Source organism: Chenopodium quinoa, unplaced genomic scaffold (assembly GCF_001683475.1).
Source record: "Chenopodium quinoa cultivar QQ74 unplaced genomic scaffold, ASM168347v1, whole genome shotgun sequence".
In the NCBI taxonomy this organism is placed as follows: Eukaryota; Viridiplantae; Streptophyta; class Magnoliopsida; order Caryophyllales; family Amaranthaceae; genus Chenopodium; species Chenopodium quinoa.
In genome coordinates this window covers 5,895,793-5,912,552 of record NW_018744693.1, presented here as the reverse complement: position 1 = coordinate 5,912,552, position 16,760 = coordinate 5,895,793, and the positions used below count along the sequence as shown (strand labels likewise).

General features: G+C 35.1%; 1 protein-coding gene across 1 annotated transcript; it reads right to left on the bottom strand.

The window, feature by feature from the left end:
• Positions 1-5,040: 5,040 nt before the first annotated feature.
• LOC110702665 lies at positions 5,041-6,211 on the bottom strand. Its single transcript, XM_021880416.1, has one exon. The coding sequence runs from the start codon at positions 5,970-5,972 to the stop codon at positions 5,334-5,336; it is 639 nt and encodes a 212-aa protein (XP_021736108.1). The 5' UTR covers positions 5,973-6,211; the 3' UTR covers positions 5,041-5,333.
• Positions 6,212-16,760: the final 10,549 nt, after the last annotated feature.

Below are 16,760 nucleotides of genomic sequence, written 5' to 3'. Positions count from 1 at the left end.
TCACTTTTAACTCCATGCTTTAGCTTCAACTTCAGCTCCAACTCCAGTTCTCGCTTTACTTTCAACTTTTGTTGCAATTTAAGCTAAGGCTGACCAGGCTCCTGCTATAATTTCTTCTATAGCAACTTTGGCAGTGGCTTCAGCTCCAGCGTTGGCTCCAGCTCTAGCTCCAGCTCTGGCTCCGACTCCAACCCCGGCTACGGCTTTGACTTCAACCCTTTCTGGATCCAGCTCTAATTCCATCTTCCATATTTCTGCACCAATTCCATCTCCGACCCTGACTTTGTGCTTTAACTCCGCCTCCAATTCTGACTTGTGCTCCAACTCTGTCTCCGAGTCGGTCTTGTGCTCCAACTTTGTCGCTCCCACTTTATCTGCGAGTCTCGCTGCTATTCTGGTTTATGTTCCATATTTTACCCTGTTTCCACCTCCAGATCTAGCTCTGATTCCTACTACAGCTGTGTTTTATTATCTATTCCAGATGTGGCTCCAGAATTGGAAATGACCAAGAGTAGTAATTCAGGAACATCAGTTACTGTAGCTTTCTGCTGAGAACATAATCAATCCTGGTGCTGTAAGCGAAGCTATAGAAGAATCCACGAAGAAGGAAGAGGGCCAAAATCTGGAAAGTTATACTAGGCAGATGCAGCGTCTCTCTAGGAGAAACGAGTAATAATCCAGTATATACAATTCCTGGACCAGAAAAGCATGTAGTTAGTGTACCGAATGAACCTACAATTGCAGTGATCATTGCAACATCAGATAGTGGCCCAACTGTTTCAACAAAGGCAGAGAGTAGTAGCAATCAGGCTGTGTCAGCTGAGGATACCGAGAAATGAATGAAGCAGGTAATTGTAGCTTAGGTTTATTAGTTCTTTTCCTTTTCTTCGACCTCAATCTTAATGTCTCACTTCATCTGCTCAGCGCTCTCTTAAATGTTGCAGTATCTGACGGTGGTACTGTATTTCTGTTACTTAGTATATCATGTAGAAATCGTTTATGTAATTTTTAGTTTTGGAGTTTCTCTGATCATGAGCAACTCTTTATTGTAGTATTATTTGTTACTAAGCTTTAAATTGAGCAAAGTTTATTTACTAAGATTTGATCATGTATTGGATAGAAATACATTTGCTGATTATTTTACTCAAAGTAAATAGTTCAGTGTGTTTCTGCCTAAAGAGATTGTGATTTTGGTGTGTTTTGCATTCTCAACTTTCATTTAGCTTTTTTCCAGCCATAACGGACACATTCTCTTATCTGTCATTCCAAGTAATTTAGAGTAAAGTGTGCAACAAGGAGAGTAAAATGTGCCACTTAGAAATGAGAGGAGTTGTGTACTTTTCAAGCCTAAAAGCAACAACAAAAAGATGAAAACTGAAAAGTACTAGTAACCTATTAATGAAAGGAAAAATGGGTAATGGCAAAAGTAAGAAGTCTTATCCCTTAAAACTGAAAAATAAAGCAACACTAGATAGTTTGACATCAAAGAAAGGGACCAAAACAATTACCTTGCAAAACTTTACACTTTATCCGTTTATATTTAATAAGATCTCACATGACTTATTGTGCTATATACGTAGTATATGTAAATTATGAAAATATAAATAATGTAAATTTAAATGTATTGCAACTAAAAGTGAATGAAGGAAGTATATAAAGATGTCCCAAAAACTCGTCTATTTCTAAACAACATGTCAGTTTTTACTTGAAGTTTAATTTAAAAAGAGTTATTAGACTCGTAAAAAAAGGTGGGGGGGGGGGGGGTGGAGGGGGGGTTATTTTAATAGGTGGCATTTATTGGAGAGTTAAAATATCATGAGGAAGTGATATTATGTTTAATAATTAATAAAAAAAATTAGGGAAATTCTCTTTTGTAAACTCCAACTTTTTAATTTTCTAAGTGATAAACATTCTTAAATTTTATTATCAATGGTAAACCTGAATTTTTTATGTTAAACTAACTATAACAATAATGACAAATTTGAACTAAATATTTAACCATAGTTAGGAAAATATTTAATCATAGTTAGGTTTTTTTTTTAATATTAATAGTAACCACCTAGCCACTTGACCTAAGCCCTAGCCACATGACCCATCAACCTAACCACTTGACCCACCCACCTAACCCCTTGACCTAAGCCCTAGCCACCAGACCCACCAACCTAGCCACTTGACCCACCCACCTAACCCAACCGCCTAGCCACCTCACCCACTCGCCTAGCCAGTAGCCACCTGACCCACTCACTTAGCCACTTGACCCGCCCACTTAGCTACCTGACCCACCGTCTAGCCACCTGACCGACCGCCGGCATCCAACCCTCACCCTCGCCGGAATTAATTCTTTTTTTTTAGAAAAAAAAACCAACCCCTTTTCCCCACCCACCTAGCCAGCCACCTTACCCCCTCCCCTAGGTCGGCCGGTGTCCAGTTCCCCACCACAAGCGACGACGCCTCCACCCCTGCCGAACCTCTTGTAAATTGAAACACCAAAAATACCCTAACCCGTTTAGGGTTTTGAAATAAACCCAGAAAATGAGTTTGAGTTTTCATCTGGTTTTGGGTGCGTTTTAAGGTTTCTGGGGCACGTTAAAAGGGGAAAGGAGTCGTCGGGGAAGGGGGGCGATTTTCCAAGTGGTTAGCGAATGACGGTGGGCGTTGGGGGTGCGAAAAGGAGAGGGTGGTGACGGGGAAACGGGTTTGGGGTTTAGGAGAGAGTGGAGGCCGGTGTCGAGGTGGAGGAGAGGGAGGCGGTACAGGTCGTCAGCGCTAGGGGGAGAATCGCCAGCGCGGGAGGGTCGTCGGTTTTTGGCTGCCGGGAAAGGGCTGGGTTAGGGGAGGGGGCTGGCAGTGGGTTGGGGGAGGGGTTGGGTTTTTTTTTTTAATTTTAATATAATAATAAAAAAAACTAACTATAGTTAAGGAAATAACACTATCAATGGTAAACAATAATTTAGGTTTACCATTGATAATAAAATTTAAGAATATTTACCACTTAGAAAACTAAAAAGTTGGAGTTCACCAAAGAGAATTTCCCAAAAAATTATAATAATAAAAAAAGAGTAAAATTTGTGTGAGAAAAATAATAATAAAGAACGCATGAGTAGGAATTTGAAGGGATATAAATAACATACAAAGTAAAATTGTAGTAATGGAGACCAAAGAGGATAATGATATATAATTTTTTTAAAAAACTAGGTTAGAATCCGTGCGATACACGGTTAATATAAACCTATTTTTACTTTGTACATTTTAATAATAAATCGCTATTATACATAAATATAAATAAGAATTACGTACATTTTGTAATTTAAAATCTTTTATTTTCATCAAAACTTTGATATAGTATCTGTTCGACGTCGTCTAATTCATAGTTCAATATAGGAGATCATTTATTGGTGTGTTATTAAAAATTGTTTTAATTTCTCGCAATAAATTGATAGGTTTTAGTTGTAAGATAGAAGTTTCTAATATTTAAATTTAAAAAATGTTAAATAGGATAACTCTACAAAAAAAAAAAAAAAAAAAAAAAGATGGGCGAAATTTTTTTTATTAAGAGAATGATACGTGGACAGTGATGATATCATCATCTTCTGTTTTAGTAATAGTTAATAGATTAGAAAGTTTTCAAGTTTAGAAAATGTGTCATTTAGAAAAATAAATTAATACAAAATCAAAGAGGGTATTGTTTACAAGAATTAATTGCAAAACTTTCTACACAGAGCTGAGAGCTTTTGTTAAAGCAAACAACAAACCGTGTAATCTTAATCTCTTATTTATTGTTTTCACGTTAAATGCAGCGGTTTGACTTTTGTAACATGTATTGATTTACATAACTAAGTTTTACCATTTTTTAACTCCGTTTTAATTTGTTAGTCTCATATAATATTTTGGGCGTTTTAAAAAGATTTACCCATATTGAATGTGTTCTACTTTTAACTTAGTTTTTATTTCCTATTTTATACATAATAAATTATGATTGCTTAGATTAATTGATTGTACATTAATGAAATGACTCTAAGTAAAGAAATTACTCCCATGATTTATGCAATTATGGCTAATGCTTTCCTAAAAAAAATCAAATAAGGCAAAACTATTTGTGAATTATTTTTTACTTTAATGCTAGATTCCAAATATTCTCCTTTTCTTATTTTATGTGATTGATTCCATATTGACTATCATATTGAAACGGAGGGAGTATCATATATTCCCTCTGTCCCTATTTTTTTTACCCCATAGCTAATTTTTGAGTCAACTTTTAATAACTTTGACCGCAAATTCACATTAATGTATAAGAAATAATATAGTCAAGTGAGATCTTGTTAGATTCGTCGAATTATGTATTTTATTAATATCAAGTTTTTATAATTTTTACACTTATATATTTTGAGATATATAGGTTTTAACACGGGTGTCGAAGACCGTGAAAAGTCCAATAGAGCAAAAAAAAAAAAAAAAAAAAAAAGGAACAAAGAGAGTATAAATTAATGTTAATTCTTCATTACAAGTTAATTTTAAACCATTTTATTTATTTGTTATTATTTTATTACTGTTCCTCACTTATTTTGCAACCGCCCCATATAGTAATTTACTAAAATCTTAAAGATCATCGAAAAAAATCACTTATATAACCTTTTAAACAGAACTTAATTCATTTGTCTAAAATCCTATAGCGATCAAAGTGATGTGACTGATTGAAGATAGAAAGAGTAACAAAATTTCATGAAAAGTGAGTGAACTTCCTCATCAATTGAGGTCGTCACTCATTTAAGTTCCTTCACTCTTAGGGTATTCTTTATCAAAAGTCCATATACACATAATGACATAAGATTCGATCACATATTTTTAGTAAGGACTTCTAAACTTAATTAATTTTCAAACATACAATTACATCATGTTAGGTTATTTTCAATTCCTTATATTTTTTAAGAAAATCTTTTGATAGATAACACATTAGAATTATTAAATTATCCTAATTCAAATTCAAATAGCTTGATATGATGGTGTTTACAAAAAAAATAATTAATTAAGTGAAATCAAATATTGGATGCCAACTGCCCAAATTCAATAATTACTTGAAAACACCAAAATAATATCAACCCAAAAGTAGAAACCAACTCATAAAGCAAACAAAACTCTAATATATAGTAGTAGAATCATGAATTACTTGGTTACTTGCACAACACCATAGAAGATATGTATAAAATATTAAAAATTAAATATTATACTACCTCCTTTAACTATTATTTGCAACAAAGGGGTATTATTTGTGAGATATAAAATATTCCTTTGTTGTAAATAATAGTTAACAGACGTAATACCATAATATCATTGGCCTAATATTGTAACAATTGCACACGACTTTGCGCCCTTAGTTGATCGTAAAATTTTTTAATGAACTCCTCAGCTTCATAATCAACTTGAAGATTTCCTCCCTCATTTTCATCTTCGGATAAATAATCACTTATCTTAATAGGAAATGGTGAAATGAGTGGACTACAAAACTCTTCGGGTGTTTGATCAATTCCATCTAGGTGCAAATTAAATGAATATTCAGGAGTTTTAGGCACTAAGACAATGGCACCATGATTTTCATCAACGTGACCGATTTCACCCTCTTGTGACTCGAGCTCGTCGAGTACATTTGGTGGGTTCATGCAAGGGAGATGTATGTGGTGGTGCTTATGTTTCGAAGATGATACGTGGAAAAAAACGGGGTTAGGGCTACTACATGAAAATTCATATTCCCGTCTAGCAAAGCTACCACGTGTCATTTGGTGGTGGTGGTGGTGATGGAGGTGTAGGAGATTGCTTAATGATTTACGAATGAGTTTCCCTCGCTTAAAGAACAAGTTTATATCCATAATGAGTTTCTTTTTTGAGATCAACCCTTTTCTAACCATAAAAAAGGTGATCCTTAAGAAATTCCATAGCCTCTTGGCTACAATAGAACTCTTAGCTGAATGTATCTTCATAACTTTAACAACCGAAAAGTAATAATATTGAGAATATATGATAAATTGTAGCCTGGTAGGTAAATAAATAATAGATATTTTAATTGATAGTAAGTGATAATTAGCTCGAAGAATGTGATATAATGAGCTAATTATTAACGAGAGGAAAAAATTATTAGATAATCATTCACTTCTACGAGGTTTTGAGGACCTCGTAGAAGAGAATGAGAAGAATGAGAAAATGTTAGAAGACATTATAGGAATATATAGGAATTAGGTGAAGGGCAAAAGGGAGAATATTGTCATAAAATTATAGAATAAATAAGAAGCAAACTATAGGCTTAAAGTTAAGCAACCCATTTTAGTAAGAATAGATTGGATTAATTGGATGAGGAAAATAAGGGGAAAGGAGGAAAAAGGAGGAGTTGAGGAATCGGTGGAAGACAAGTCAATATTCAAATGTCCCTCAACAACCCGCTCCTCCGGGGGCCGTCTTCTTTTATTATCACAGAGATGTTGGTTCACTTTTGTGTTCAAAAATTTAAAATAGATATATGGTCATTTTAATGTTATTGTGTGATGAATAATCATTTCAATGAGTAAAGTACAGCTAGCATATGGTGGGTTTTGATTTAAAAAGAAAATCATGTATAGTATACTTTTTCTTAATTGTTGCAATGTTTTACTTTATTCTATGTTTATGAATAATTGTGAAAGTCAAACATAATATGCATGTCAATAATATAACATTGTAACCGCACCAAATATGCTTAGTAGAGATGGTGAGAAACTCACCTTATGACTTTAAAGTCACAATTTCAAGTCCCATCACCTACCTTTAATTTATTGGTTCAGTATAGTCTTTCTCCTCACCAAAAAAAAAAAAAAAAAAAAAAAAACGATAACATTGTGAAACTTTTCATCTTGTAAATTCTGATAATTCTACCAATCTACAATTTGTTTCATATTTTGTAGGAAAATTTGTAAATTGCAGCCATTTAAAGTTCGTATTTTGCAAATTGCAGCCATTTAAATTTTCTTTTTTGCAAATTGCAGCCCAAAAGTTTGTATAAATTGTAAATTGCTGCCCGATTTAATTTTTTCAGGTTTACATGTTGAAAAATCTTCGGCTAAGGTTTTAGAGGTCATTTTAGCCCTTAGGGGCCCAAATTGAGCTCGGAATTAGCAAAAAAATAACGTAAGTATCTCGTTTTACGTAACAAAAATGTATCGATTTGTGGGAAACTGTAAATATGAGACACTTACGTTATTTTTTGCTGATTCCGAGCTCAATTCGGGTTCCTAAGGGCTAAAATGACCCCTAAAACCTTAATCGAAAATTTTTCAACATGTAAACCGATGAAAAAATTGAATCGAGCTGCAATTTACAATTTATACAAACTTTTGGGCTGCAATTTGCAAAAAAAAATTTTAAATGACTGCAATTTACAAAATACGAACTTTAAATGGCTGCAATTTGCAAATTTTTCTATTTTGTACAATAAAATTTAATGTGTGTGCGCTTTCTAATTGTACACGTGTGATCTAGTACTTATACGTATAAACACATGTCTTGACTCTTGAGTCAATGATATAGTTGTATAGTACATAGTACACGACAGTGCAGTTTGTATTGCTACTCCACCGTACACACGACCACGTGGTTCATATATAAATATATGACCACGTAGTTGATCAGGTAAAGGCGTTTCTAGTCCGTGTCACCGTGTGACGCATAATGTAGGATTCCTTATATTATAAAAGGACCCATTGGGAGATCTCATTGATCACACCCTTGAGCCACTAGAAGTTATATAAACGGAGGGTTGAGAGAGATTTAGAAGTGTCTCGCAGGGGTAGGTTAGTTATTTCATGCGGGATTAAAATTTTGCCATTTTAGATTTAGTGGTACAACATACACTCTCAGTGGTACAAAATATATATAATTTCAGTGGTATTTAAAAAAGGTTCAAATGTTTTATTAGGCTGTCAAATAATATCATTAAAGGTCAGTGGTACAAAATACACTCCTAGTAGTACTCAATGCAGTTTTAGTGGTACTTATAAAAATCCTCAGTGGTACAAGATATACTCTCGGTAGTTGTGGTCCCAATTTTTTGTCTTTTTTGCACGTGAAACCATTCCTGACCGAAAAGGTGGTCCCTACCTCACCCTTTTTTCACCCTCGCTATCTCTCCTTCCTTTCTCCCTCTTCCTAGTACATTTGCTATATTATTTTATGTTGTGAAACATTTTATTTTGTCTCACAACCCTACAAATTAAATATACTTCGTCGAGTCACTAACGCCTTGTTCTTTTGAGTTTCTGAGCAGAGTAGATCGGCAGAAAAGGGGTCAGCATAGCAGATTAAATTTCAGTAGAGCAGAGCAGATTTCAAGATAGCAGAGCAGAACAGAGCCGAGCCGAACAGAGCAGATTTCAACATTATTATTATTATTATTATTATTATTATTATTATTATTATTATTATTATTATTATTATTATTATTATTATTATTATTATTATTATTATTATTATTATTATTATTATTATTAATATTAAGTACATATACCATTGATTTAGGTGAGTGAAATAAAACATAAATAAATGTGTACCATATTTAACATATGTTAATAGTAGAAATATTAAAGACAACGGTTTACTTATATTTATTTCACAAAACTTATAAAATAAATTTATTTAATGAGTAATAATGCTTTTACTTATAAATTTGTCTTAATCATACATTTTTAACACTCAAAATAATAATGATATACAAAGTACTACTTGAAAACAACCTCTCTTTTTTAATTCGTAAATTGTATGGAAAGATTTGAAAAATAATTCAACTCAATGAACTAACAATCAGTACCCACATAAAATGTTTCTACACATTGTGATTCTAATATTATATGTTTATAAAAAGAAATTGTTATTAATAGTTATTATTATTTTTTATTTATTTGAAAGAATTGTTATAATTATTAGAAATTAATTAATCAATCATATTATTAAATATTAATTCTTAATAGTTTGAATTATTAAATAATATTGTTGTTAATTATTATTATTAGTTATTATTATGATTAATAAATATTAATTATTATTAATATAAAAAATTATTAAAATTATTTTTAATATAAATAATTATTATAATTATTCAAAATGATAAATTATTATCATCAAAATAATATTAATTATTATTATTGAATATTAATTAATATTATTAATTGTTACTCCATCTGTTTTTAAATACTTGCTCCACTTTCCTTTTCTGGCCGTTTTTAAATACTTGCTCCATTTTTTTTGAAAGCTTTCACAATATTTAATTCATTTCTCACACTTGGTGGATCCAACATAATACTCTCTCTCCTCCTTTTCTTCCACTACTTTTGATTATTACAATTTTTTATTTTCTCAACTAACCCACTACCTCCATATTTTATTACTTTCTCCAATTTCTCCTAAAACTCCGCGCATGGAGTATTATTAATTATTATTTGAAAATAAAGCAGAGCATAGTAGAGCAGATTTTTTTTTAGCAAAGCAGAGCATATTTGATTTGAGCAAGCAGGGCTCAGTAGAGCAGAGCAGAGCAAGCAGAGGATCTTTAAATAACGGGGCCTAAGTAAAAAACTCCTTGTATATTCTTGTTGTTCCTTTTCCATTATAGTGAAGATCTTATAATTAAATGTTCATCTCTCTAACGAGAGCCTCTCTCACTAGAATTGTGAGTTTTCTTCTTGCTCTTTCGTTTACTTTTGCCCTACTCAAAAGGCTTTCCCCTTTCCTAGTTATTGGGTACTGTAGCATGCATTCTCATGCTTGGATAATTCTTGAGCAAATCTAATTAAAATCTCTTCAGATTTCCATTCTAGGGAGTCACCCAATCCCCTTTGAGAAGCTTAAACAATCAATCTCTGTCTTTTCATTTCCACCCAATCGTGGGGGGGTGGGGGGAGGGGGAGTTTTTACAAACTTTTCATTCATTAACTCCTTTTTTGCATGCGCCAATCAGATTGAAGGAGTAATTGCTCATTTTATCCTTGAGCCCTTCACCCCTGCATCTTTTGGAGACTACTAGAAGTTAATGCTCTTTTTTTATCTTTGCTGCCACTTGTTCACCATGCATTTGAACCAGTTTCTTTGATTCTTCAGTTCCCTCCCCTATAAGAAGGAGTCATTTACTCCATCTCTTGCATACATCCCTTTCTCCTCTTCTATTCCCCTTCTATACCTCTTTATTGTCTGTACCACTTAATTGAAGTGGTATGGCCAACCAGAATCCAAATGATCCTAACAATAGAAATGATAAACGACCCTCCACCTAATAATAATCACCTTAGGTCCCATAGAATGGGAGTCCTTGTTAGCCCACCTCCTCGCTCTAATGCTGGGACCCTAAATATAAACTTCAATAATTCAGCTATTGGGGTCTTTATCGGTCCAAATCCACCATCAGCTACTTATGTGCAGCATGTCATCAATCAGAGGTGGGTCACTAGGGGGCATGTTCGAGTACACAGGACAGGGGACTACTTCCTCTTTGAGTGTCTTGTGCAAGGTGATCTGGAAGGACTGCTGCGACAATATTCGATGGTTTTTGATGGCCGCATAATTAATCTACGAAGGAATTGTAAATCATGCTTCCCTGTGCTCCCTACTTGAGAATTTTTTTTTTGATTCTTGGTATTTGATGATGAATATTGTGGATTTGTTGGTCATGATTTGAAGTCAAATTGTTTGGATTCCTTAACTTGCGTCAATTTTGCCTAACTACTTGTGAATATAGTGCTTGACTAGTTGATTTGGTTAGGAAATGTGTGATAGTTCCATAATTCCTGGTATGTCATTGAATTTGAGTATTGATTTACAACTATGAGTAGTGTTTCATGACTTTTTATTATGCACATGAGGAGAACGAAGGCGTTCATTCTTTAGGTAGCCTTCAGAGTATTTAGATACATTTGTTCCCTTCTTGTCACCCATGTTGTTGCTTGTGCCCTTTTATTGTTTATAGCCACATTACAAGCCTTAATTGCCCCATTGGTTACTAGTCCCAAGCTTGGCTTAGGGGAGCTATTAGTGAGTGAGGTGAGGGAGTTTGTAGTGTGCACTTTATTTGCACAATTTGGGTGGGTTTTGAGAAGTAATTTGTTCTTAATCATATTTTTGTTTTTATGAGTTTGAAAGTTGTATATATTTGAGAGAAATAAAAGTGTGATGAAAAAAAAAGTGAACTTCTAAGAAAAAAAAAGAGAAAAAAAATGCTTGATGTTCAAATGTTCTAAGTGAAGGTTAATCAAAAGAAAAGAAAAAAAAGTTGAGTTTCAATGTAAATATTTCAAGTTATGAGTTCAAAGTTTGTTATTCACTCTTGTTCTACATTATCATATTTCTTATGAGTGAAATTGTAAGTGTTGAGATTGTTTATAGTGTTTGAAGTATTTTTGGGGGATTGTTGTTTAGAGTTGGTTATGTTGGAGGTGTGTATGATCATTAGTTTTGATCATGAGTTTTATTAGGATTTGGCTCCCTTAATGCATAGCTTTTCTCTCACATAATCCCAAATTTATCCTACCTTTACCCTAGCCTTACATTACAAGCTTAAAAGACCTTCCGACCTTGTGCATAGAAGTTATGTAAATGTGAAAGTGTTGTTTTTCAATGCAAGTTATGACTTGACATATTTTGAGTCGACTAGTAGGATGAGCGTTCAATGTTTTTATACACACGAGAGTGTGAGTTGGGAGGGCATTGTTCACATTAAGAGGGTTGGGTGGAGAGCGATCGAGTACATTCTTTACTCGCCACATAAATGAGAGTCGAGTGTGTGAGCACTAGTCTTGAATTCTATATGCTCTTGTGGTTTGATCTACTTGACAATTGTTGGGAAGGAAGGGTGATTAGATGAATAAGATTGATTGATGTTGAAGCATGTTCATTTAATTTTACCTTGAATCGTTGGTTGTTGATTTGATTATTGGGGTGAGGCATGTTTTATATGTTCATTGATGAGCTCTTTGCTTAGGGACAAACAAAGGTTTGGCTTGGGGGAGTTTGATATGTCTGTTTTATATAGTGTTTTACCCCCCGTCCCGTGGTCATTATTAGTAGTGTTTTTGGCTCTTTCGGGCCACTTTTATTACTAATATGTGTTTTCTAGTGTTTTCGTAGTTTTGGTTGAGTTTTGCTGGGAATTGCACCTTTGGAGCATTTTCCCGGGATTTTTATGAAGCAACTATGAGCATTGGAAGAACACGACCACTTATGGAGCCCAAGGCCGGTTAGAGCCATCGAGCCGGTGATTAAGGGCTCGGTTATTTGGATCACGAGGCAATTGGACCATGTATTCGAGACCCGAGAGGAAATATGGATTGGGCCGAGAAATATAGCCCAATCGAAGTCCAAAACCTTGAAGATAAAGACCGGGCCCGATCGGGCAAGCAATCGCCCGATCAGGCGGATGCGCGTGGGAGTGCCATAAAGGGAAGGCGCGCCCGATCGGGTGAGCTGCTAGCTCGATCGGGTGCGGCATCTAAGAAGACCTGTGCGACAAAAAGGCGCGCCCAATCGGGCGGCCTCTAGCCCGATCGGGCGCGTGTTTCTGGAGAAGTGTTTTTGACGAGTAATTAGTTTCTAATTAGGAGTTGTTTTTAGTTTTGTTTAAATACTTTTTTGTACGGATTAATTAGGATACTACTTCTACTTCTTCTTCCTTAGTCTTTCTCTCTCTACTTAGACTCCTTTCTCTAAACTCTCTCTCAAAACCTTTGTTTTTATTTCTTTGATTAATTCCAGATTATTTTGGTAACGACAACTCTTTGTTTAATCTCAGTTATTTATTTTATTTCTTCTATCATGTCTTGTTTAATTGCTTTGTTTAGTTTATATTTAATTATGTGTGAGTAGTTTAATTTCTAGGGTTTATGGGGATCTAATAAATAATATGAAGGGGTAAATTATTGTTGTTGATTATCAATGCTAGATTAATTTCCTATTGATTGATTTAATGCTCTGTGACTAGATTAGGCCTATCTTTTATGCACGAGTTTGACAATATTGATTCAAGAATCGAGAGATGAGAATTAATGTTTAGGTCTAGTTTCAATAGGCAAGTTAATTTATAAATGGTTAAGTCAAGATTCGTGAGATGAGATTTAATACCGATAAATTAATTGTGTGATTGTAGCGAGAGCCTTTTACAATCTGGTTAGTTGATGCATTGATGATTGGCTATTATTGATTATTGGTATTACATGATAATTTCTTATTGGATTGTTTTAATGTTTTACAATTGCGGCTTGTAAAAGTATAGCAATATTAAATTAATGAATCGAGCAGATGTTAATTTGATATTAAAGGCTATTTTCAATAAGAACTAAGATCTAGTAAATTGCGAAAGCCTGTTAATCATATTATTTATGCAATGTCAATGATTGATTACCCTATTTTACCCCGGAGTATTATTTATTGGTGAACCTATACCCTAGATCCTTTATATATCATTTTCTCCCTATTCCTACTCTTTTTAGTTTAGTTTCATATTCAACTATAAATATTAATTACTTAAATAGTTTGGACTATAATAATAAATTAGGAGTAAAAAGACTAGTTTCCCTGTGGAGATCGACCCTACTTCCCTATCTACCTTAGTTAGTGATTTAGGTAATTATTTTTTATTAGGGGATACGACTTTACCCTGTCAGGCATGTATGGTGGTTGATCTTACTCAGCCGCTCATTCCGGGTTGTTTTGTTCCAGTTCAAGGGGAGCGAGTAATTTGGGTCTACTTTAGGTATGAAGGTGTTTACCGCTTTTGTAAATCTTGCGGTTGTGTCGGTCATAGTACTAGTAGTTGTCATTTGAGAAGTGATGTGGCTACCCGTCGTCTTTTGAGATGATTAGGGGCGGTGGAGAGGGATGGTCTGAGGGTTTTACACGGCCCTTTAGACTATCCCTACTACACTAATTTTGTTCGAGGCTTGCCTGATGTGTATAGGTACCGCAATTGGGGTGTGAATCTTACAAGGTTACAGGAACTAGAGGACATCCCTTTGGGAGAAAGAGCACTATTTAATGTGAATTCGGATTCGGATTTTATTTCGAATAGTAGCAATGATACGGTGTATTTTTCGGGCTCGGGGAGCTCGAGTGACTCAGAGGTGGACCATGATAATGTGATGGAAGCACGAGCTGAGATGGAAACGGTTCGTCTCTCCCCTGGCCGACGTCTGGGTATGGGTCGGGACCCATATGCAGAGTTCGCCCCATCAAATTTCATTAATTCCCCGTCACGGTCAAATTTTACCCAGAGTAGAAATTTGGGGGCTTTTGGGAGTGGCTCGAGGATTAATCCAGGGCCAGTTAATCAGGTGGATCGATTGGCGTAGGGGCCGATTGGTACAATCACCCCAACCCCGCATAGGGCGTGACGTATTAATCCAGTAGCACCATCTATTCCGACTTCAATGATGCTGCAATGCCCACCGATGGCAAGTGGTGTAGCCTCGACTTTTGAGGTAGGAGAGTCCTCGCGTGCGACAGTCAACAGGGGAAGGGGTGCCGAGAATACTCGGACCCTGTTTCAAACTTTGGGTGTTAGCGATTGGGCCTTCTCACCACCTGAGCCTGTTCGTTTCCATGAAGATTCACCTGTGAATGAGGCTTTTCCGATGGGATATGATCCAAACTTACACCAGCAGCTGCTAGCACAGATAGGTGTGGGTACAGAGCGACTGCCTACTGAAGCAGTGGATCAGCAGCAGCGACACGCGCAACCTCCACCTTCGAGTATCGAGCGAGATACTGATGGGGTAAATTCCTTTTCTTATGAAATTTTTTTAGAAGATAATCACTTAAATTTTGTGGAGGCAGGAAGAGCTTTCTTGCGAGGAATGACAGCGTACAGAGCAACGACAAGGCGAGTCTATCCGACTGTCGCGAGATCACTATATCTCCCTGACTCGCCCAACTCCTTTCCCACAAATATGTCGAATTTGCCATTGACAGAGTATGACCCCCCAAACTCTCCAATGTCACCAATTAGATATTTGGATGTGTCTACTGTGTTTAAAGATCCGGATGATAGGCCACCTCACAAAAGAATTCCCACCATTGAGCGGTTTCCTTCTAAGTCATGTGAGAATGACTCGGTGAGAGAGGCTTCCTATGATTTGGGATGGATGGAAAGGAAGAGGTTGAAAACTCTTCACCGATGGGCTGATAAGGGTGGTTTTAATCTCTGGCAGCGGGATACAAATGGTAAGTTTGAGTTCAAGTCAAAGGCGATAAGTGATGTTGACATGGCGCGACAGTGGGGGGTCCGAATTAAGGCGCAACTCTTTGGTAACTTGGGGAAAAAATGGCACCAGTCTTCCTCATCGACATTGTAGACACCCATTTGTGTCTCCCCAAAATCAAACCCAGTGATGAGTACCTTTCACGTCGAATCATAATCGAATGAAGTGAAAGTGTGGAAAGTTTAGTGTTGCGGATAGTTTTAATTTCTTTTCTCTTCTCTCTGTTTTTGAGAACTTATTTTAAGAAAACAGCCAATCCAGTTTGTTTGGTCCATGATATGGGTCCAATAGTAGTGTAGTTGGATTGGGTCTTGCAAAGACCTTTCCAACGATATATTATAAGCCCAATTCCGATGAATATTGAGGAAGTTATGGCCAATTTACTGAGTTGGGCCCGGTTTGAGCCTTATATGCGGCCCAATGATCTAGGGGAGGGCCTAATATAGATTTATCATTCCTAATGCAATTAGGAACGGTTTTAGTCTTCTAGATTCTTTTAGAAGATTCTTTTCATTCCTAATTCAATTAGCATTGATAAATTGACTTTTGTTGACTTTTCAGAGTTTCAATTAAAATCAAAGAGCATTTTTGAGGAAAATACGATTTTATCCTTCTGTACGACAATTTTTATCTGATTTTAGAAAACGCGTGAAATTCTTAAATCAACGCCAAACGCCAGCTGTAGCGCTTGGCGCTACACTTGGCGCCTGGCGCCAATAGCCAGCGTTGGCGCTAGTTCGTTTTTCTGTGCGCCAATGCTCTGTTTTGTTAATTTTATCTTTTTGGCTGATTTTCTCTATAAACAACGTCGTAAAAACTCCGTTTTTATTAACCTACAACCAATTTTCATTCATCAATTCTCTAACTCTCTTTAATCATTCACCATCTCTCTCTTTTTTTCTAAACTCGCTTTTTACATACAAAATTCCGCATTCGCAAGATCTAGAAACACCTAGCCATATTCGAAGTTGCCTTTTCCCTAGACGTGAAAGGTTTAATTTATGAGGGTTTGGTCCCAAATCTATCTTTCAATTATTTAATTTAATGGTTTTGATTTTATATTTTCCTTGAAGTTACTAACGTGTGTATTTTATTATTAGAAAGAGGTACGAGGCATCAAAGTAAGTGCTTTAATTTATTTATTGATATTATGATGTAGAGATCATGCTTAGATTGTTATTTTGATTCCTAGTATCATGCCTAGGGTAATTTTAATATCAAATATGATTGTTATGATGTCTTTTATATTCTTCCTAATATTTATGTTTGTTAGTATCATGTTAGGGTTAAAGCTTTGATTTTTATTGCTTAGTGACATGCTAGGGTTTGTTATTAATCTTGTTAGTATCATGCCTAGGATCTTGCTATTTTTATTATGCTTTAACATGATTTATGCTTATTTTTATAATTGTTTTGATTATGATTATAATTTTATTATTGCTATAATTATTATTATTATTATTATGATTAACATGATTATTATTATGATTAATATGATTGTTATTG